At 37.5% G+C, this 23,802-nt stretch overlaps 1 protein-coding gene across 2 annotated transcripts in view; it reads left to right on the forward strand.

Annotated features, from left to right (window-relative positions):
- VWC2 (von Willebrand factor C domain containing 2) overlaps positions 1 to 22,564 on the forward strand; it is a 127,353-nt gene extending 104,789 nt beyond the window's left edge. Inside the window, exons 3-4 of one of the 2 annotated variants that reach the window (XR_006738206.1) lie at positions 18,893 to 19,288; positions 22,513 to 22,564. Coding sequence is in view for 1 of the 2 variants with exons in the window: in XM_045564720.1 (XP_045420676.1) it covers positions 18,893 to 19,044 (152 nt within the window). In the remaining variant the exon portion in view is untranslated. Of the gene's footprint in view, positions 1 to 18,892; positions 19,406 to 22,512 lie in introns of those variants that run through there. The other variant, XM_045564720.1, reaches the window with a different exon arrangement.
- The last annotated feature ends 1,238 nt before the right edge of the window (positions 22,565 to 23,802 follow it).

Here is a 23,802-nt window from a genome sequence, read left to right on the forward strand (position 1 = left end):
GACCCTCACACTGAGAACAACTCTAAGGGTTGGATAGAGTGTACACACGTTAAAACACAAAACAAAACCAAAAAAACTGATTGTAGCTCTCAGAGAAGAGGACTCATTGAGAGAACCCTCATGTTCACCTTCCCATTTCTCTCTGGGGTCATTTGCCAGTTCATAGAGCAGGGAACCATTGTCAGGCTGAAAGCAAGTGCCCAGGGCTAGCTGCGATCTCACTGAGCTGGGGAGACAGACGTTGGCATTTGGGGCTGCCAGGGCAGCTGGATCCTGAGGGATGGGAGTTGCAGACAAAAAGGAAATCATGAAGAAGGGAGGTCAGGATTCTGTGTGGAATTTCCCTTCAAGGCATTTGCAGACACCTAAGCTGCACGTGTGCAAAGGAAGACAAAGGAAACCAGCAGGGAAGAGCCGCTGGTGACTGAAGAGTGAGTGGAGATGTTGCCAGTGTTAGTTCCCTGAGGAAGAGACAGACTTAAAGGCCCGCCAAGGTGGCAGAGCCCCAGGAAACATCGGAAGCCTTCAAAAGGGCTACACCCTAGGGGTGAGGGAACACTGGAAAAGATCAGCCCTAGCAAAACCTAAAGCTTTTTCTCCACTGGATTGAGGTGGTCATCCTGTACTCCGTCTGCCTGCCGGAGGACATCACCCGGAACCTTTACTACTGTGTCTGCAGACTATCTGTCGCTTACTACAAAATTGCCAAGCAAGTCAATAAATAAGACTACATGACACAAAACCAAGAGAAAACAAAATGGAAAATAAGAAATAGACCTTCAGGTTATCACTTTATGGTAAGTATGATAACTCTGATTATCATGCTCAAGAAAATAAAGGATAAGTTAGAGAATTTCACTGAGAACTGGAATGTGTTGAAAAATTTCTAGAACTGAAAAATGCAATAACTGAAATTGAGAATTAAATAGATTTACTAAAAATTTTTGGCAGAGCAGAAAACGGTATTAGTAACTTGAAAGACATGTCAGTAGAAAATATCCAAATAAAGGAGAGGGAGAAAACAAAAGAACATGGAAGATTTATGGGAAGAGCAAAAGTCTGATGCATGTATAATTAAGTCCTGGAAGGAGTGAAAAATGAGAATAGAACGGAAACAAATCTGACAAAAAACTGGCCAAGAAAGACAGACAAAAGATATCAAGTCACAGGTCCAAGAAGTTTGACAAACCTCAGGCGGAATAAATACAAACCACACCAAGGCAAATCATAGTAAAACTGCTGAGATCCAAGAACAAGGATAAAAATCTTAACAGAAAACATAAGAAAGAGACACGTTATCCTCAAAGACAAACACTGACTGCTAAGCAAAGGTGGTGGAGAACAGGGAAATGAAAGGGCAGCTGTGAATATGGAAAGAAAATAATTGCCATGTAGCAGTTGATGACCATCAGCATTGCCCTTCAGAAATGGAGGCCGTACAAAACGCAGTTCAGTCCCTCCCAAAACCAAACCAAACACACAAAAACCGGAGAGTGTGTGTTGCCAGCAGACCTGCACCACAAAAATTACTAAAAGGAGTATTTCAGGCAATAGTAAAATAACAAACCAGTGGAGGGGGGGAAGGAATAATAAAAAGTCAGTAAGAAGACAACAGAAGAGGAAATGGGAACAAAAGCAGGTGGGCCAAAGAGAAAATAAGTAATAAGGCTACAGACTTAAGCCAAATGTATTTGTCATTATATTTTAATAAAAATTAGTTAAATATACTGATTGAAAAACAAATGTTTTCTGGGCTGGGCATGGTGGCACACACCTGTATAGTCCCAGCTACTCAGGAGGCTGAAGCAGGCGGATTGCTTGAGCTCAGGAGTTCAAGGTTACAGTGAGGAGTACCACTGCACTCCAGCCTGGGGATGGGGGAAAAATGACCAATGTTTTCATACAGAGTCTTTTAAACTTTATATTCTGATTTTAAGAGACACTTTAATTCTAGGATAGAAAAATGTTGAAAGTAAAACAATAGACAAATATGGATCTTGTAAACTCTAACCAAAAGAAAGCAGTTGGCAGAACAGACAAAATAAAAGACTCAATTAATGAGAAGACATTACTCTGCTAAGTGTACCTAATAGTGTAGCTTTAAAATAGGAAAAGCAATATTTGGAAGAACTAAAAAGAGATACTTCCGTAATTATAATTGAAAGTTTTGTTTGTCATATCAAAGAACTTATGCAGAGTATATGGGGATTCTTACAAAGAAATAAGGTCTTGACAGCCAGTAGAAAATAATGACAAAAGACTTGAACAGACACATATTCAAAGAGAATATCCAAACAATTAGTCATCAAGGAAGTGCAAGTTAAAACCACCAGATAATTACACATGAGCCATGATCAATAAACTATAACAACAAAAACAAGCTCTACAAATGCTGTGCGGAGGGGTCAGTCACTTTGTTAACTCACATTTTATTGGTTCATTTTCTAAACCCCACTCTGTTTTTATTGTTTTTATTTTATTTGTTTTGCTGTCAAGGATCTGCATCAGCTGGAATTCTAACATACTGATTCTGGAAGTCAAAAGTGATGCAGCCACTTTGGGAAAGTGTTCATTGCTTTCTGCTACCACTGCAAGTGCACACACGCTATGAGCCATGCCCCCACTCCTGCGATAGTTGCACACCAAGGACATTCCGAAAAATGTTCATGGTAGTTTTTTTTGTTGTTTTTTCATATTAGCTCCTTCTGGTAGCAACTACTATTTTACTATAGCTTTCAACTATTGATAGATACTTGGAAGTAAATATCTGTCAATAGTTGAAAGTAAATATTAATATCTATCAAAAGTAGTAAAAAAAATTGTGCTCTACTTATAAACTGGAACACCATATGATGAGAAGGAAATAAATACAACTTCGTGCCGCAAAGTGAATGGATCTCATGAGTGTGATATTGAAGAAAAGCAGCCTGCTACAAAGGGGCATACGTATCACGATTCTATCTTTATGGAGTGAAGAAATAGGTGAACCTTTTTATTCTGTTAGAAGTCAGCAAAGGGGGCACGAGGGGGCTTTTCAGGCGCCAGTCATGTTCCGTTCGTCGATTGGTGTGTCAGTCTTGCGTCTGTGCTGGCATTTTTGTTGCATGCGTTGTGAGGTGGGTGGGCAGGCGCGGCTGGTTCCCTGCAGGAGGAATCGGCCCTCGCAGGCCGCCAGCGTCTGCCTCTGGGCTCCACATGCGCCGTGCAGAGGGGTCAGTCACGCGTCTTCACTCACAGTTCATTGGTTCATTGTCCAAACACTGCCCTGTGGAATATAAATGTTCATCAGATACTAGTAATTGAATAAAGGCTTCCATAGTCAAGGGAATTTAGAAAATGCTGCACACTCTAGCCCTTTCTCTGCTGCTAGCATAGTTAAGGCTCTGAAAAGATCCACATGAAGAACCCTCATGTAAATTGTTTAATGAAACCTGTCCACATTTTATTTGACATTAGGGACTTTTTTTGTCAACAGGATGCCTTTCACTCTATTGAAAAATGACTTTGGAAAATACTTCTAATTCTTTTTTTTTTTTTTTGAGTGGGACATATTATTTATATTTTCTGAGAACTTTGAGACTGTAAATGCTTTAGTCCTTAAAAATGAAGCTACATTTTATTTCTTGAATTTTTATGCAGACTGGGTGGCATACGATAAATTATATCCACTTGAAAGGATTGGAATAAGGTGACCCAGGCTTTATGCACTAGGTTCTAGGAACCTAGAATAGGGGCTGCTACCGGAGGGCCGGAAGGAAGCATAGAACCCTGTGGAACTTTCACGCCTCTCACAGCACTCCCTCGGAGCCACTGAGAAAGAAGAAATTTGGCAGGATAGTTTTCAAGTTGACAGACATTTTCTTTTGATGATTATTTCTTCTACAGCAACCAAATTTGCTTTATTTTCATATCATTTGTTATTTTTTTCTTATTTTAACTCGTCTGGTAAAAAAATCATTTTGTACTAGATGCTTAGCAGAAAAACACACATGTGCACATGAACACATAAACATGCACAAACACATGGACATATTTTTAGTTTGATTTCACTTAAGAGTGAAATAAAAATACATGTTAGGAAACCAGTTTTTCCTATCATTTTGAGACCAGTGCCCTGTGAATCTAAAATATGTCAGGTATATAAAAGGAAAATTGAAATGCAATGCATGTTGCTTCCTCTGTATAAATAACAGTTGGTAAATTTCAGATTCGGGAGTCAGGGTTGGTGCTAAGGAATATGATTTACAGTAAGGTCGAGAAAAAGCAGCTGTTTCAAAATAGGTTTGGGATGTGGAGTTAGGTATAGTTGGAATTTTTTTTTTTTTTTTAATTTCATGGCTCCAAAGAGTAGATCACTGACAACCTAGTGCCGAAAATGAAATGTGCTGCCACACATAAGTGTGGGGCCTCGCTGGGCTCCAGGCCACGTGGGTCTGCTGCCATCTGGTGTGCTGGGCCATTCGTTTTTTTTTTTTTTTGGAGGGGAAAGGAGCCTGGTTCTTTTTTTTATTTCAAATATTTAGGGGGCACAGATGTTTTTGATACATGGCTTGAATCAGGGCTGTAAATGTGCCCATCACCCAAATAATGTTCATTGTACCCATTAGGTGGGTTTTTGCACCTCCCCTCCTCCTCTCCCCCTGCTGCTTGATTTCCAGTGACTTTTACTTTCGTCTGTGCACTTATGTGCCCATCAGTTACTTCCAATTTATTAGAGAGTGCATGTAGTGTGTTTTCCCCCATTCCTGTGATATTTCACTTAGGATAATGGTCTCCGGTTCCTTCCAAATTGCTGCAAAAGGCATTAATTCATCCTTTTTATGGCTGACTAGTACTCCATGGTATACATGTACTGATAAAAGACTTAAATGTAAGGCACAAAATCATAAGGATTCTAGAAGAAAATGTATGAAAAACTCTTCTGGACATCGATCTAGGCAAAGGATTTATGACTAAGGCCCCAGTGGCAATTACAGCAGCAACAAAAATAAATAAATGGGACCTGATTAAATTAAAAGGCTTCTGCACAGCCAAGGAAACAATCAACAGAGCGAAAACACAACCTACAGAATGGGCGAAAATATTCGCAATCTACACATCTGATAAAGGGCTGATAACTACTAGAATCTACAAAGAAGTCAAACAAAGGGGCCATTCTTTAATGCTTAGTCCTGCATGGAAGAGAAGGAGATATGACACCCCCTGGCTGTCTTTGATCATCAACAGTTTGTCTTCTAGTGGCTTGTCATTCCGTGTAAAAAGTCTAAAACATATTGGCAATTCACCCAGCAACACAGCTGTGGTAGTTGTATTTCAGTATATCAATTCATTATTTAATTTTAAAAATTTAACTCAATCGTACATATACTGAGCTCCAGCTCTGTGCTGCAGGCAGTAGTAGACACTAGGGTGAAATTGCAATGTTGTGCGGTTCCTGCCCCAAAGGGCTCCAATCAGGGGAGAGACTGGGTGGGCACCCGGGGCTGTCACTGAAAACCAGGTCCCCTGGAGATGCGGACATGCCAAGAGGGGTGCCCAATTAAACAAGTCCCAGGAGGTCCCACTTAGACTTGGAATTTGTGAGCCTCAGCCTAATTTCTCTTCAGTTCAGCACACACTAAGTCAAAGTACTTACCATGGGCGAGATCGTGCTGGTAACTAGGGCAAGCGTGGGCCCTGACACAGACCCTGCATTCCAGGAGACACATTGTGGAAGGTTTTTTTTTTTTTTTTTTTTTTTTTTTATTTCAGCTCTTCATGGGGGTACAAAAGCTCAGGTTATATACATTGTCCATGTCCCGCCCATCCCCCTGAGTCAGAGCCTCAAGCGTGTCCATTCTCCAGACAGTGCGCCTGGGACTCACCATGTAGTCATACCTCCATCCCCTCCCCCCACCTCCCACCTCCCCGAGTCAGCACCGTCAGGCATGACCATTCCCCAGATGGTGCGCAACGCACTCATCATGCAGGCATACACCCATCCCCTCCCCCCACCCCCATCTCAGTCTGATATCCAATTGGTATCCTTCCCCGATGTGCATTTAGGTGATGATCAGGGAAACCAATTTTCTGGTGAGTACATGTGATGCTTGTTTTCCCATTCTTTGGATACTTCACTTAATATAATGGGTTCCAACTCTCTCCAGGAGAACCAAAGAGATGTCATATCATTGTTATTTCTTATAGCTGAGTAATACTCCATGGTATACATATACCTTAAACAGATTCAAGTAGACCTACCATTCAATCCAGCAATCCCTTTATTGGGCATCTACCCAGAAGAACAAAAGTCATTCTATAACAAAGACATCTGTACCCGAATGATTATGGCAGCACAATTCACAATTGCAAAGATGTGGAAACAACCCAAATGCCCATCAATCCACTAATGGATTAGTAAACTGTGGAAGGTTTTAAAGGGATGAAAGATGGCTTTTCCTGCTGATGTCTATCCAAGAACCAGCCTCTGTTAACTGCGCTAAGCATTTTAGCCCACTCTGACATTGTGCTTCTCAGTCTGTTTATGCTACCATAACAAAATACCACAGACTAGGTAATTTATACACATCAGAAATTTATTTTCCCACAGATCTGGAGGCTGGAAAGTCCAAGATCAGGGCACCTTCAGGTTTGGGGTCTAGAGAGGACCTGTTCCATCAGTGCTGTCTTCGCATGGTAGCATCATCACGCGGTGGAAGGGGAAGGGCTGGAGAGAGTGAACAGCTCCCTCACGCTTCTTTTAACAGGTCACTAGTCCCATTCATGAGGGTTCTGCCCTCATGACTTAATCTCCTCCTGAAGGCCCCACCTACCAATACTATCACAGTGTTAAGTTTCAACATACGAATACTGGGGGGGACACCAACATTCAGACCATGACACTGTGCACCAACAACAGTGAGCTGGTGAACATGCTCATGGGGGCCAGATGGTATAAACAGCAACCTTCAGAATTGTGAACCCTCTGTCTTGATGTCACATTAGTGTAGAAAAGTTCAGTTAAACAATGTTTATTAACTGTCTTCGAGGAAAGAAAAGCATTATATGCTGTAAAAAAATTTAAAATTAGCCATTTTTAGCCAGAGGGTCCTTTAACTGCTACAAGGCAAAATCAACATAATGTGACATATCTGTAATTAATTATTAGCCATATGACATTGACTAATAGTTACTCTCTAAATCTCATTTTTCATATTTACAAAATTGTGAATGCTTCATATTTATTGTAACAGCATATAAATATGAAATTTAAATATTATAGTTAGGGTTAATTAATTAAGATTAAAAATTGTTTTTCTCTATTTCCCTAGTTACTAATGAAGTTAAATGTATGGGGATTTACTTGTCATTGAGTCATTATAATACCAGAATCCATTTGTATACATGTGTACGTTTTATACATTCTTTTAAGTAATTTATATTTTTGTCAACCAGGTAACCGTGAGTGATATTTTTTTCCCAAGATTCTTATTAGTTCTTGGGTTTCAAGTCTGTAAAATTAAAATAAATGTTTTGTGAAAGTGAAAATACAGCACACCGAAACATGTGAGACATGGGTAAAGCAATTCTGAAAGGAAGGTTTAGGGACTAGATGCTCACATCGGAAAAGAGGAGAATTCCCAAATCAATAATCTAAGTTTCTACCTTAAGAAACGAAAGGAAAAGAGCAAAATAAACAAAAAGTAATAGAAAAAAGAAAAGAATAAAGATGAGGACAAGTCAGTAAAATTGAAAACAGAAAATCAGTAGAGAAAATCAATGAAATGAAAAGTTGGCTCTTAGAAAAGATCAGCACAGTTGATAAACCTGTGGCAAAACAAAAGGGAAAGAAAGAGAAGACACAAATTTCTAATATGAGGCATAAAACAGGAGATATGATTATAGACTCAGCAGATACTAACAAGAAAATGAATATTATCAACAACTCTACTCATACAAATTTAACAACTAAGAATACATAGACACTCCTCAAAAAATGCAGACTACCACAACTCACTCAGTATGCAATAATTTATATGAAAACTATTAAGGAAATTGAATTCATGATTTTAAAAATCTCTCTGAAATTCCAGAATAATACCAAATATTTAAAAAAGAATTAATACTACTCAATTTCTTCCAAAAATAGAAGAGACCATTTCCCAACTCATTCTGTGAAGTCAGTATTATCCTGATACCAAAACCAGACAAAGACTATAAAAAATACAAATCAATATTCCACTTGAATATTGACACAAAACTACTTTAAATATATTTACAAATAGACTATATCAGTATATTTTTAAAAATTACACCAACACCAAGTGGAGTTTACTCCAGGTTTGTAAAGTCAGCTTAGTCTTCAAACATCAATCAGGAGATTTTCCAGTCTGGCACATAGAAGCTTAGAAGTGGCAACTCCATCATAAAGACAAATAAAACACTGAACAAACTTAGTTCAACAACGCTTCTTGGATCCATCAGAAAAATGAGGTCACAGGACAAATCGCTACCTCCCAAATTAAAGATACCTACAGCCAAATACAGAAAATCACAAGTTACCTGAGCAGAAAGCTCCATGGTAACCATTATTGGGGTAGGAAAACACAAACTGTAGTTGAGAAAAACATAACCTATAACTGATGAATTGCTGGAGGCTTGGTGTGGAAAAGTTTGAGAGTCAAAAACTCTAGGGGGACCAGGTCATAGGGAAATGCCCACACTTTTGAGTGTCACTGCCAAGAGCCCAAGCAGGTGCTCACAGTGAATGTCACAGAAAAATCCACTCATGCTTCTGGTGGGGTGAAGGGGAAAGTGGCCGTTTTGAGATACGCCAGAGCACTGTGTTCTTCTTAACAAGGTCTGCCCTCACGAGAAACTGCTTACCCAGAGCATAACCTGCTGGGGTTTTATCAGAGCCTAACTGATAAAACAGCCTGGCTAGGGGAAGGGAAATACCCAGCTCCAGCCCACTCTAGCCGTCTTGTACAACCAAAGGGGCAGGAGGAACTGCACTTGTGAAGGTCACTGTCCAGAGCCACCTGGGATGCTTCCCTCCTTCTAAACCTCACCACCTCATTCCTCAAGGCCTATTTCCACAGTTGCTTTTTGCCTAGTGCCTCATGTACAGCAATCAAGAAGAAATTACAAGGCATGCTAAAAGACAAAAAAAAAAAATCAGAACAAAACAAAATCAATTTGAAGAGACAGAGAAAGCATCAGAACCATGGTCAGATGTGATATGTTGGAATTATCAAGCTAAGATTTTAAAATAAATATGATTAATGTGCTACAGGCTGTAATGAAGAAAAGGTAAACAACATACAAGAACATGTGAGTAATGCAAGCAGAAGGTGGAAATCCTAAGAAAGAATCACAAAGAAATGGTAGAGATCAAACACACTGTGACAGAAAAGAGTATCTTTGATGGGCTCATTAGTACATGGGACATGGCTGAGGAATGAATCTCTGAGCTGAAGATACTCAGTAGAAACCTCCAAATCTGAAATACAAAGATAAAAAGACTGCTTAAAAAAACACCCCACAGAATATCCAAGAATTGTGGGACAAATAAAAAAAGGTATAAAAATGCGTAAGGGGAATATCAGAAAAAGAAGCACACAAAGGAACAGAAATCATATTTGAAGCAATAATGACTGAGACTTTTCCCCAAATTAATGGCAGACACCAAACCACAGATCCAGGAAGCTCAGAGAACACCAAGCAGGATAAATGCCAGAAAAATTACACTTTGGCATATCATTTTCAAACTACAGAAAATAAAGATAATGAGAACATTATGAAAGATGCCAGAGGGACAAAAGCACTTTACCTATAGAGAGGAAGGAAGATAATGATTACATCAGCCTCTTCCTCAGAAACCATGCAAGCAAGAAGAGAGTGGAGTGAAATATGTAATGTGTTCTAAGAAAACAAATACTACCCTAGAATTCTGTAGTCTGCAAAATCATCCTTCAAAAGTGAAGGAGAAATAAAAACTTTCTCAGACAAATAAACATTGAGGGAATTTGTTGTCAGTGTACTAGCTTTGCATGAAATATGAAAAGAAGTTCTTTAGAGAGAAAGAAAATTATATAGATCAGAAACTCAGATCAGCATAAAGGAAACCATGGATAATACCAAACCCTCTATATGCTGTTTTTTCCTATACAGTAATGGGTGAGTAGCATACACAATGAGAATATGCTAGACAAAGAGCTAATTCACATCACAGGCAGGGGGTATGAGTCATCAGGGATGGTGAGGGTATTATATAAATGATAAAGGGGTCAGTTCTTCAAGAAGACATAACAGTCTTTGATACATATTTGCCTTAAAATAGAGTATCAAAATATATGAGGCAAAATCTGATAGAACTGCAAGAAGAAATAGATGAATGTACTATTATACTTGGATACTTCAACACCCCTCTATCAGATCCAGCAGCTAGGAAAATCAGTAAGGACATTGTCGACCTGAAGAGCATCATCGATCAACTGAATATAATTGACATCTATTGACGACTTCACCCAACAACAGCATAATACACATTCTTCTCAAGACCACAGGGAATATTCACTAAGTTAGACCACATTCTGGGCCATAAAACACATCTTAACAAATTTAAAAGAATGGAAATCATGTAATATCTGTTCTCAGACCACAATGGAATTAAACTAGATATTGCTAACAGAAAGATAGCTGGAAAATCCCCAAATACTTGGAGATGAAACAATGCATTTATAAATAATACATGAAGCCCAGTAGAAATGTCAAGAGAAATTTTAAAATACTTTAAATTAAAATTAAAACACTTATCAAAATATGTGGGATATAGTGAAAGCAGGGCTTAGAGGGAAATTTATAGCATTGAATGCATAGATTAGAAAAGAGGAATTCTAAATTTAGTTATCAAAGCTTCCACCTTTAAACTAGAAAAAGAAAAGCAAATTAAATCCATAGTAGACAGAAGGAAAGAAATAATAAAAATTAAAAAAGAAATCAATGAATTTGGAAACAGGAAAACAATAAAAAAATTGACAAAAACAAAAGCATGTTGTTCTTTGAAAAGATCTATAAGAGCAGAAAGTCTTATATATAAAGACCAGCTAATATAAAAAAAGACAGAGGACGCCAGTTGTTACTATCAGAAACAAAAGGGGACATCCCTATAGATCCCATAGACATTAAAAGGATAACAAAGAAATATTATAAACAAGTCTATTCCCACAAATTTGATAATCTAGATGAAATGAACCAATTCCTCAAAAGATACAATCTGCCAAAATTCACACAAGAAGAAACAGATAATCTGAATAGGCCTATATATATTAAAGAAATTCAATCAATAGTTAACATCCTTCCAAAGCAGAAAGCACCAGGCCCAGATGGGTTCACTGGTGAATTCTATCAAACATTTAAGGAAGCAATTATACCAGTATTCTATAATTTCTTTCAGCATTACCCTCATACCAAACCAGACAAAGGTAGTGCAAGAAAACTACAGACCAATATCTCTCATGAATATAGATGTAAAAGTTCTCGATAAACTATTAGCAAATTGAATCTGACAATGTATAAGAAAATTATACACTACAATCAAGTGGGATTTATCCCAAGGATGCCATGATTTGTCACATCAACAGGCTAAAGAAGAAATATCACATGATTATATCAGTAGATTCACAAAAAACATTTGACAAAATCCAACACTCTTTTATGAGAAAAAGAAAAGATTGGCTTTTTAAACTCAGAATAATGCCCTTGAGGTGCAACTAAGCTGCCATGGTATCAATAGTTCATTCCTTTTTATGGCAAAGTTGCAGTCCATGGTACGGATGTGTCACAGTGTAACCATTTACTAGTAAACTAGGAATAGAGTAGAACTTTCTCAACCTCGTAACAACTGTCTACTAAAAAGGCTCTATAGCTAAAAATCATACTTCCTGCTGAGAAACTCAAAGCTTTCCCACTAGGATCAGGCACAAGGTGAGATGCCCCCTCTTATCACACCTTTTCATCATCATACTTGAAGTCCTAGCTAATGCAGTCAGACCAGAAAAGGAGCTAAAAGATATGCTGATAAAGAAGAAGGAAATAAAACTGTCTTTGTTTGCAGAGGACATGATGCTCTGTGTAATCCAGGAACTAATAAGCAATTATAGTAAGGTTACAATTACAGTAAGGATACAAGGTTAACACACAAAGTCTAATCACTTTCCTACGTACCAGCAATGGACAACTGGAATTTTAAATTAAATATACAATACCAGAGCACACCAAAATTAAAATACTTAGGTATAAAACTAACAAAATATGTATAAGATCTATACAAGGAAAACTACAAAGCTCTGAACAAAAAAATATAGAAAAACTAAAGCAATGGAGAGATGTTCGAAGTTCATGGATATGGAAGACTCAATATTGTCACAATGTCAGTTCTTCCCAATTTTATCAATAGATTCAACACAATCCCAAACAAAATCCCAGCAAATAATTTTGTGAGTATAAAAACTTATCCTAAATTTTATGTGGAGAGGCAAAAGACCTAGAATATCTAACATAATATTGAAGAATTATAACAAAGTTGGAGGAGTGACATTACCCTACTTTAGGATAATATAGAACTTCAGAAATCAAGACAGTGTGGTATTGGCAAAATACTAGACAAATACATTAATGGAACAGAATAGAGAACCCAGAAATAGACCCAAATAAATATAGTGAGCTAATCTTTGACAGAGGAAGTAAAGATATCATAATGGTGCAAAGATAGTTCTTTGCACAAATGGTACTGGAACAAATGGACATCCATATGTAAAAAAATGAATCTAGACACAGACTTCATACCCTTCACAAAAATTAACTCAAATTTGATCATATACCTAAATGTAAATCACAAAACTATAAAACTGATAGAAGGTAACATAAGAGAAAATCTAGATAACCTTAGGTTTGGTGATGACTTTTTAAATACAACACCAAGGACATGAATCATTAAAGAAAGAATTGATGAACTGGTCTTCATTAAAATTAACCATTTCTGCTTTATGAAAGATTTTGTCAAGAAAATGAAAGACAAGCCACACAGTGGGGGAGAAAATATTTGCAAAAGACATATAAGATAATGTTGGGATGTTGTCCAAAATACGCAATATGAGAAAAAGAATAAAATGGAAAGAATCATTCTACCCCATTTCAAGACTATGGTTTTGGCAAAGGGACAGACATAGATCAGCGGAACAGAGCAAGAACTCAGAAATAGAGCATCCGCAGTACAGCCAACTTATTTTTGACAAAGGTGCAAAGGCAACTCAATGAAAGGATAGTTTTCAACAAATGGTGCAGAATCAATTAGATACCCATAGACAGACAAAATGAGTCTCAACAAACCTCAGAACTTTTGTAAAAATTATCTCAAAATGGATCATAGATTTAAATGTAAACCATAAAACTGTAACATTTTGATAAGATAAAAGGAGAAAATCCTTAGGACATAGGGTTTCTTGATGAGTTCTTAGGACATCAAATACATAATCCATAAAATAGAAAATAGATGCATTTGATCTCTTTAAACTATAAAACTTCTGCTCTATGAAAGACCCTCTTAAGACAATAAAAAGACAAGCTGCAAACTCAGCGAAGATGTTTGAAAACCATTTATCTGACAAAGGAATAGTTCCCAGCATGTATTAGGAACACAAAATTAAACAGTAAAAAAAAAAAACAACCCAATCAACCCGATTATCAATAGAAAATAGACAAAATACGTGATGAGCCCTTTCACAATGAGGATATAAAATGGCAGATACACACATGAAAAGATGATCAGCACCAGCCATTAGGGAAACACAAATTAAAGCCTAACTGGCATCTGTCAGAATGGCTAAAACAACAACTTGTAACAAAACCAAATGCCGGTTAGGGTGTGAATAAACTGGACTCCTCATTGGAATGTAAATTTTATAGCCACTCTGGAAAACAATTTGGCAGTTTCTGATAAAACTAAACATACAACTACCATAAAATCCAGCCATTGCTCTCTTAGGCTTTCATTTCAGAGAAATGAGGAATATCTGTGTTTACACAAAACATGCAGCTTTATTTATAGTAGCCTCAAACTGGAAAAAAAAATGCCCCTCAAAGAGTAAATGGTTACACTGTGACACATCCATACCATGGACTGCAACTTTGCCATAAAAAGGAATGAACTATTGATACCATGGCAGCTTAGTTGCACCTCAAGGGCATTATGCTGAGTTTAAAAAGCCAATCTTAAAAGTCCACTTATTTTATGATTCTATTCATATAATGTTCTTTTAATGATAAAATAGTAGATATTAAAAATATATTAGTGGTTCTGAGGAGTTAAGGACGGTGGGGCAGGAGGAGGAGTGATGTGGTTACACAGGTGGCGTGAGGGAGGTCTTGTGGGGATGAAGAATTCTGTGTCTTGATTGGGTGGTGAAAGCTACAAGCAGCACAGATGTTTTATATCATCCTATAATTATGTATGCTGTAATTATTGGGGGAAACTGAGTAATCAAACTTCCTGGTTTGATTTAAATCTATAATTTCAAAATAAAAAGTTTTCTAAAGTAGTATGTTTCAAGAAGAAAATATATGTGTGTGTAGATACACATGTTCAGAGGGATTTGGTTGAAAGAGTTTCACAACTTTGTTAAGTTGTTAGGAATTCTGCTTATAAGATGAAGGCTTTAGAAAAATTCAATAAATGGAATCTCTTGTAGAAATCCAAATTTATATTTCAGTTGAATTTTTATGACTTACTGAACACTTTTATGTGGTTTTGACTAAAAAAGAATTTACAAACTACAAGGGCAGTAACTTTAACTATATTATAACTAAATATTTGCAGCAGGAAAAAAATAGCAACATGGTGTATAATTCTAATAGTTATCTGAGTAATCCCCTTCTCAGGCTAAAATCATTTGAGATGAAGAAAGCTTTTTTAGAAATTCTTTAAGGGTCCATACTTAGACAGCTTATTTGAAACACAGATTGCCCCTCTCTTGCCTCAATGTGCTGTGTTTGACAAAAGTTTATTCATGTAGTTGCCCAAAATATTCAGCCTGGGCAGTTCTATGATGTGTTAGTCAAAGGTGGTAACGAATACTGTCAGTATTAAACAACTGTCAAAAATGTAATAAATCATATTATCATAAAGTTCTTTTCAAGAAGAATTACATTTTTCATCACGGCCCTGGAAGATAAACATGTGACAGTTCAAATGCTCTCAGCACCGTTCCCCCAAGCTTGGTCTGCCAGTGGTGACTCTGGGGAAGCCCAGAATCACTCACTGCAGCTTCTCATTCCTCATTTAGCGATGATAGAGAAATTTACATATAACTGTCTTTGAAAGTGTATGAAACAAACCCTGTCCTATATGAAACAGAATGTGAGTTGTTGCGTTTTGTCTCCAGGATGGTGTGCTTTACATCATTTTCATGCTTGGCATTTTTGTTGGCTTTTTGTTTTTTCTCAGGAATAAATGTTTTCTCGTGATAAATTCCCAACAATTTCCATATTTCTTCCTTGCCGGATGAAGATAATAAAAAATGTGCCGTTGGTACATTTCATGTACACGGGGGACCGGTTTCAAAATACCCATCATAGAGTACGTGTTGAATGAACAATGGGGAACACACACACCGGATCTACAGGATAAGCCTGTCTCTGTGTACTGGTGGGGACTGATTGGTGGGACATGATTTTAAGTGGAAAAAAAACAAAGTACATAAAATTAAGTAGTATGCTACCATTTGTGAAAGAAAAATGAGAAAATAATTTTCTTTTTCTTAAAGTTACACTAGAAAGATAAATCAAACATTACTGGAAATGGTTAATATAATGGTTGGGGTGGGAGGTGACAGAGGAGTGCGGAGGATAAACCTGAACAGATGAGCCTAACTCTGTGGCCCTGATGTGATCACACAAGGAAGAGTGACGTGACCTTTGAGCAAATATGCTGATTATGAGAAGTGCACAAAACATGAATTCATCATTTATTAGGAATAACATATATGTTGTGATTTTTAAGCTACTTTATTTAACAGTAGGATTAAAAAATGGGTGAATATGTTAATGATTTTAGTAAACAGGAGTCTCAGTGTAAAATCAGATATATAATAAAATCTAAGAAGTTAAAAAAATAATGTTAAAGTGTTTATCTTAAGAGAAAATCTATACACATATAAAAATCCAAAAAGAAAAATTTTGAAATATAATTAGTATTATGAACTTAAAGTTTTAAAAAGTGTGTGTATGTGACTGTTTATTCCTATTTGTGCCCACTGGGAGGGCCTGGAGGCAGAGCCACCGCAGCATGACGGGCACAAGCCATACCCAGGCCTTGGCTCCAAATAGCTTCTCCACAAAAGGAATCAGCACCCCTTGGAGGAAAGGCGAATTCCAGATATGGGTAAAATGACCTGAAGATATCTTCTTGGTTCAGAAGTGAAAGTTTTTGGTGACTAAAGGAGTATGTCCAAACAATGCCAGAGCCAGATTAAACTTCAGGCCTCCTACTAGCCAAATTTTGGACTATCAAAAAAATAAAATCTCCCCACTGGCTCCAAAAGAAAGAAAAAAACAAAAATACATACATAAAGACTGGGGTTGTAAAACATTGAAAAATAAACATCCAAAATTCTACAGTGATGCCAAAAAAAAAAAAACGTAAACTAATAATCATAAAAAATCTCATTGGGAGTGACAATTACATTGACATAGGTTAATTCAGGCAGGAACTTTTGCTAGCGTTTGTAAAATAACAACGGGGCATGTGATGTGAATTTTCCAGTTTAGTCCTCACAAGACCCTGTTAAGTATTAATATTATTATTCCCATTAAGGCACAAAACAATAAAAATAGTTCGAGATCACATAGCTATTAAGTAGCAGTACCAGATGTTTAATCCAGATTTGTCTGGAGAGGAGACCCGTGAGTGCTTGTATCTAAGGATACAGACTGTCTGGGCAATTATGGAGGTGTCTTCTATGTCCAAAACACACTGACAGATATGAATTAGATGCACATTGTGTCCTCAAATCTAACTCTCCAAAAAAAAGATGATGAAGAGAAAGAAAAAAACATGCCAAACAGAGTTCAAGCCAAATATAAAATTCACAGCATCTCACGCTGATCAGGAGAGTGACCAATTAGGGAAGTTTTGCAACATAGATGTCACCTGGAGGGACACTGTGGCACTACTGGACATTGACCTTATAGAGCTGAGGGAAACTCATTTGGCTGAGGAGTGTGGTAACCATAGTGTGGAGGCTGCCAGGGGACAGCTGTGTGCTGGGAGTACTGGGGTATCATGTTGGGGCCACTGGTTGGAGAGGGGATCTTGAATTCTGAGTATTTCAGTTCACCAAAGCTGATGGATGAGTGTCTTTAGCATAAATACAGCTCCTCAGATGGCAGATAGAAGAGACACTGGGCCCAGACACGATAGATCTGGTGTCAGCAGGCAGTGCAGACAGCTGCCCTCCGGAAACACAGGACTGGAGCTCAAGAGAAATATGCTGTAACTTGGGAGTCATTGCCAGGTGAATGATTGTTAAAGCTTTGAGTTCCCTGAAGGAGAAGAGACGGAGTCAAAGGCAGAATCTTAGGGCAGTGTCTGAATGGGGAACACGATCAGAAACAGCGTTCAGGGCGGGAGAAGGGGCACGTGCACCCAGGGAGCCACGTCCACAGCAAGGCATGCAGGAGCTGGTGTACTTCGCCCACTCGATGACCTTGAAACACAACCGCCACAAAAGCATGAGTTATTCTGCTTAGAATTATAAAAAGGCCAGTTTTTATCCTGGAGTTTGTTGGATTAATTTATTTTTTAAAATTTTGCAGATTAACCTTTCCCATCTCTTTGATGACTTTACGCTTTATAATTAAACATATTTGGTTATCAGCACATTGTCAAAAACTGTAGAAGCAAAGAAAGAGGGAGAACGAGAATTTTGGCAAATTGCTGAAGTTCAAAGTTGGGGGCCTTTATTTAGGATGCAGTCATTACTGGTGTTTGAATTTTAGAGGGAGATTTGGAGGCAGAGCAGTTGTTCAAATCTGAATCAAGTGTACAAATATGAACCAAAACATAAAGCCATTACTCTTTTTTAAAAAACAGTTGTTTCAATTCACATTGGAAATCGTTGTGATACTCATTCCTTCATGTCCTTGACTTTATACATAAAGTGCAGATGTGACACCTCTGTTGCCTGCCAAGCTTATAGTTGATGTTGATTGAGAATTGCAGAAATCCTCAGTTCTCATGGAAGATTCTCAGAGCTATACCCCCGGCACGCGCTAAGAGGGTGCTTCTCAAAGTGGGTCCTAAACCAGCAGCATCCGCATCACCCGGGAACACCAGGCAAATTTTCAGGACCCCTCCCTAAACTAGTGAGTCAGAAACGCTGGGCATAGGACCTGCAACCAGTATTTTCAAGGGCCCCTCAGGTCATTGTAATGTGTGAAAGTTTGAAAACCTGCCCCAAGGAGTCTGGAAGGTATGCTGTAGTCGTGTCGCTTCGAGCAGTTTGCTTGTCTAAGCTCTCTCTGCTCAAAGTGTCATGAAGAATAAGTTTGGGTCTTTGAAGGCCCCAGTGCTTCCAGTGCTTTTTCTATGATTATATAGAATTAGTTAAGTCAAATAGTTGCAGATTTGGCTTATGTAGAAGGCCCCCAAATGGAATGTCTGTTTATCAAAGTCACAATGTTGTCTCTCTTAAAAATTTCAAATAACACTGGTTCATGTCATAAAAAGTGGGAGTACTTCATATTACTGAAATTATGGGAGTGAATAAAACATACACTGTAATGCTAACTACCTAATTATATATATTATATGTTTATGCACACACATAATAGAAAACGTCTTTCTGCATTTCAGGACCAAACTGCTTTGCAGAAACTGCTGTCATCCCTGCTGGCAGAGAAGTGAAGACTGATGAATGCACCATATGTCACTGTACTTACGAGGAAGGCACATGGAGAATTGAACGGCAGGCCATGTGCACAAGACATGAATGCAGGCAAATGTAGACATTTCACAGTGCAAAAACTCTGACACTTTTCTAGACTATTTTACCGATGTGAACATTCTAGATGACTCTGGGAAATATCAATCAGAAGGAGAAGACTTTTGATGAGGAATAATGGAAAATTGTTGGTACTTTTGCTTTTCTTGGTAACAATTACTGCAAGAGAATGAAATGGATATATTTCAGAACATCAACAAGAACTTTGGGCATAAAATCCCCCTCTAAATAAATGTGCTATTTTCACAGTAAGTACACGAAAGTACACTATTATATATTAAATGTATTTCTATATCCCTCCATTAGAGAGCTTATATAAATGTTTTCTATAGATACAGATTAAAAATGCTGTGTGGTCAACCGTCCTCACTGTGTACCTGCATATCTTTTTCAGTTCTGATTCAGCACATGGGGATGTGTGCAAATGCCAGCCCCTTCACGCCCTCACAGGGAATGGCGCACCCATGAACGGATCAGACGATAATAGCACTGAGTTCTCCTAAAACCTCACCCAGATTCTGTTTAATTACAGACATATATCTAATGTTTAGCCTTAGAAGATTTAGTCTAATTCACATGAATGTATCATTTCCTCCTTATAGTAACATGCTGCTTTTACCAGCTTTATTCTCATTCAGTTGGGAAATGCAGGTATAAAAAACACGAACACACTTTTCACTTCTTTCAAAGCTCGTAGGTTGTGGACCATAGGTAAATGCCTACACATACTTCATTTTCATTTACGTTACTTTCTTTTCTAAATGTGACTTTAATTTATTCCCTAAACTGAGGAATGAGACAGGCTGGAAAATTTGCATTATTTTGCCAGCAAGCTGGAGCATGCAGGAAAATGGGGGGACAGTCCTTCTGTTCTCTGGAGGAGACTTAAGGAAGGTAGAACTGCTGAACAAGTTTATACGTGAAATTCAAATGCAGTACAGACATCTCAGCTCTCAGTTCAGCGGACTCCTGCTTCTCATCAGAATGAGCTGCCTCTCCTGCGCACGTGCACAGTAATCCTGAAGTTTCAGGCGCCCGCATCAGCCCTCCCTCATGAGCAGCTCTTCTGTCCAATTGTGTTAAAACAAAGTGGAAGGCCAAGGGTATTCTGCCACTTCCCTGCAGTTATACATAATTCCAAACCAACTTCTTTTCTTTGCATTCAGACAGGGAAAAAAGAAGCCACTGCAAAGTCCTGCTGATCTGATTAGAGAATAACTTCCACTTTTATTGATCATATTGGCACTTGGCACATTGATGAAAGAGGTCATTGAAGTCTTAATAAGTGTAGGGTGAAAAAGCAGAACTATAATCATTATTTGAAGCCTTTAAAGATGTTTTTCCATATATTTATTTATTCTTAAATTTTGAATTAAATACCTATTAAGTACAAAATATTGTGATGACAAAAAAAGGAGCAAGGTGTGGTTTCTTGTCTTTGTGGACTTTTGGTCTCTGGCATAACAGAAGTAAGAAATCACAGTGTATTGCGTTTGGAGCTAAACTAGATGCCAGCAAATGGAGATTAGAAAGCAAAAAAGACCATAGAGAATATTTTTAAAAACTCATTTTATTAAAAAAATCATTCAATCATTAGAGATTGAATAACATTCAAGAAAAGTTGATGTATCTGACATCATTGAAAAGTTGCACCATTGTAGACCTTAGCAAAGGTAAAGCCACCACTGACTGAAGCCTCAAGACGTTAAGTGTGAAATGTCCGATTTCCTTAAGTACTAAGTTTGACAGTTGATTATCTCTGACATTTCACTCTGACATTTCGTGTTTTATTTCTATTGTGAAGGTACATCCTCAGTCTTTCAAAGTTGTGTTTTGGCTTGTGATAATCTTTCAAGAATGTTTTTAGAGCAATTTTTGTGAAACTACAGATAAGTAAAAAATTCATGTTATTTTCAGTTTTTAACAAGATGTGGAAAACACCTTTCGCAATTTCATCGCCACTTGCTCTCCAGGCTTCTTCGCTGCTGAAATAAACAAGCTACCATTAAGATGGCAAAACTGTGTCGATAGTTTAGGTGCAATTTTGATTAATTGTACTGCTGCTTGTTTGAGATATAATAAACTATACATTCAGAATCGGACATTTCATATTTAATGACCTAATGTATATGCTGATATTTACTTCTTACCTTATTTATGAAGAACACCTCGAGCCAAATGGACTACATGCACATAGATTTCATGAAAATACTCAGGGGAATTATTAGCTAATTGCTCTCAGATGTGATCAGCTTTCCAAAACTTAACTTTTAGCATTAGAGACTGCTAGACATTGGCCAGTTCTCCACTATTCAAGGATAGATTTTTTTGAGACAAAGTCATATAAAGTTATCATTTTACCAACAAGTGGCCCTAGCACCCAGGAGTAGGTGGGCCATTAGTTATCTCTTATACAGCATATAAGTAGCCTCTTCTCTCCACCAAACATGATGCAATGAGAGACTACGTCCATGAGGCCCAAAGTCTTCCTATTAATATTTCTCCTGGCAGTACAATCTCTGCCAGAATGATGATGAGCTCCGAAAGAACTGCAATGGCATCTTCAGTGCTGTGATAATTTCAGGAAACCTAGTATTTTGTTGCATTGTAGAGACAGTCACTACAAGACCATCTTAGGAAACTGACTTTCACTTGATCTACACTTCTGTGACCTACACTGTCCCAGGCACACACTCCTAAGAGCTGAAGCTCCATGGCTGTTACTGAACCAAAGTAACTCCCCTCTCCCTCTGCAATTTCAATCCCTCAATCTTCCCTCCACATAGAAATAATGCATAAACCAAATACATGGCAGAACTTGGATTGATGACATCACACATACTAATAATAATGAAATTATTTGCATTTGTGTCCAAGAGAAACTTCTCTTCTTCTTGCAGTGAGATTTTCACATCTATGTACCTGTCTCAGGTTGATGTTTTATTTTCTCCCTTCTGTTCCCATAGAACTGTTTGCTGAGATTATCAACAATGAAACTGTTCTATTCAATAAACATAAGTTTAATAACTGCATAATAATATTTACATATATTATTTATATAACTTTATATATTTAATATAATAAAAAAAGAAAAGTATGAGTCCAAGTTATAATTCCCAAATATTGTGGTTTGGACATGGTCCTGAAAAGGGGCCTTGGATTTCAAGTACAGAAGTTTTGGGAGAGCCGTAATTCTTAAAATTCAGATAGGCCTGCTCTATAATTACTTAATAATTGTTCAATGATTTATTCAAGTTAATAAAAGAAATCGTACTTACAAATGTATTACATTAATTTATTTCAATTTTTTCAAGCTATATTTAGATCTGAAAGTATGAAGCTACTTACATAAGCAATAGAGTGGTTCTGGAAGTCATTTGTTGTTTTAGAAGTTTTCAAGTTAGATTCTTTCAATCATAGGATATTTCTCTGTTGGGTGGATTAATCAATACTTTCTATTTACATTTCACAGAAGTCTTGAGTAAAGTCATTTCATAAATGTGCATTTCATTCCTGCACGCAAGAAGTACCGGATGCCTTCCCACCGTGTAGTGCGGCCCGGGGACACCAGCGTACCCTTGACATCAGGAGTTTCTGTACCTTGAAACTTGTTTGAATTCGATTATATGCTTTTAATCTTTTGACACTTTCAGTTTCATCCTCTGCTTTTTGAAATAAAACATGTTAAGAGATGAATTCCCATACATTTTTAAGTTTGTAACATCATTAATATGTTTAAAAAACTCTCTTCTCCACTGCGCTAGTATACATGTTGTATGTATACGATGTTTAAAACATCCAGAATATTTCAGAGTATTCAGATATTTTTTTTTTTTTTTTGAGACAGAGTCTCGCTCTGTTGCCCAGGCTAGAGTGAGTGCCATGGTGTCAGCCTAGCTCACACCAACCTCAAACTCCTGGGCTTAAGCGATCCTACTGCCTCAGCCTCCCAAGTAGCCGGGACTACAGGCATGCGCCACCATGCCCGGCTAATTTTTTTTTTTTTATATATATATTTTCAGTTGGCCAGATAATTTCTATTTTTTTTTTTTTAGTAGAGACGGGGTCTCACTATTGCTCAGGCTGGTCTCGAACTCCTGACCTCGAACGATCCACCCGCCTCGGCCTCCCAGAGTGCTAGGATTACAGGCGTGAGCCACCGTGCCCAGCCCATTTTTTTGTTTTGATTCTAAGCAGTGCAATAGGTTTTTTTAATGTATCCTTTATTCAAAACTCGCAAAATATATACTATTTCAAACAAGCATTGTTGGAAACTACATCCATTATTTTAAGTATAAACTAAACATATGGAGAACAAAATTATAGATACAAAGCATGATTTAACAAATATTAACAGTTTACTAAATTTGCTTCGATAGACAAGAGATCAAGTCTACTTTTCATTAATTTTTTTAAGGTCATTTTTCCCCAATGTAATATAATAAGGAAAAGTAATCTAGATGTCATCCCATCTGGATAAAGGGCAGTATCAGATGAATAAGCAGCACTGGTAAGAAAATACCTGCTGCTTTGGCCAATATAATTTGTAACATTAAGTTCTTAGTAGACCTACTTACCTACTCTTTTTTTTTCTCACTAGTAGCATCTGTGGATGGTTGATACAGTCAATAAATATTCTGAATAATCAGATTTAGAGAAAAGAATTCACTTGTTCTGGAATAAATGCTTGTTACACTACTTTTCACATTCCAGCTGCCACTTCCAAGCTCAGGTTCTTGCTGTTCCATAGTAGAGATGAAAT

The sequence above is a fragment of the Lemur catta genome, chromosome 11, assembly GCF_020740605.2.
Source record: "Lemur catta isolate mLemCat1 chromosome 11, mLemCat1.pri, whole genome shotgun sequence".
In the NCBI taxonomy this organism is placed as follows: Eukaryota; Metazoa; Chordata; class Mammalia; order Primates; family Lemuridae; genus Lemur; species Lemur catta.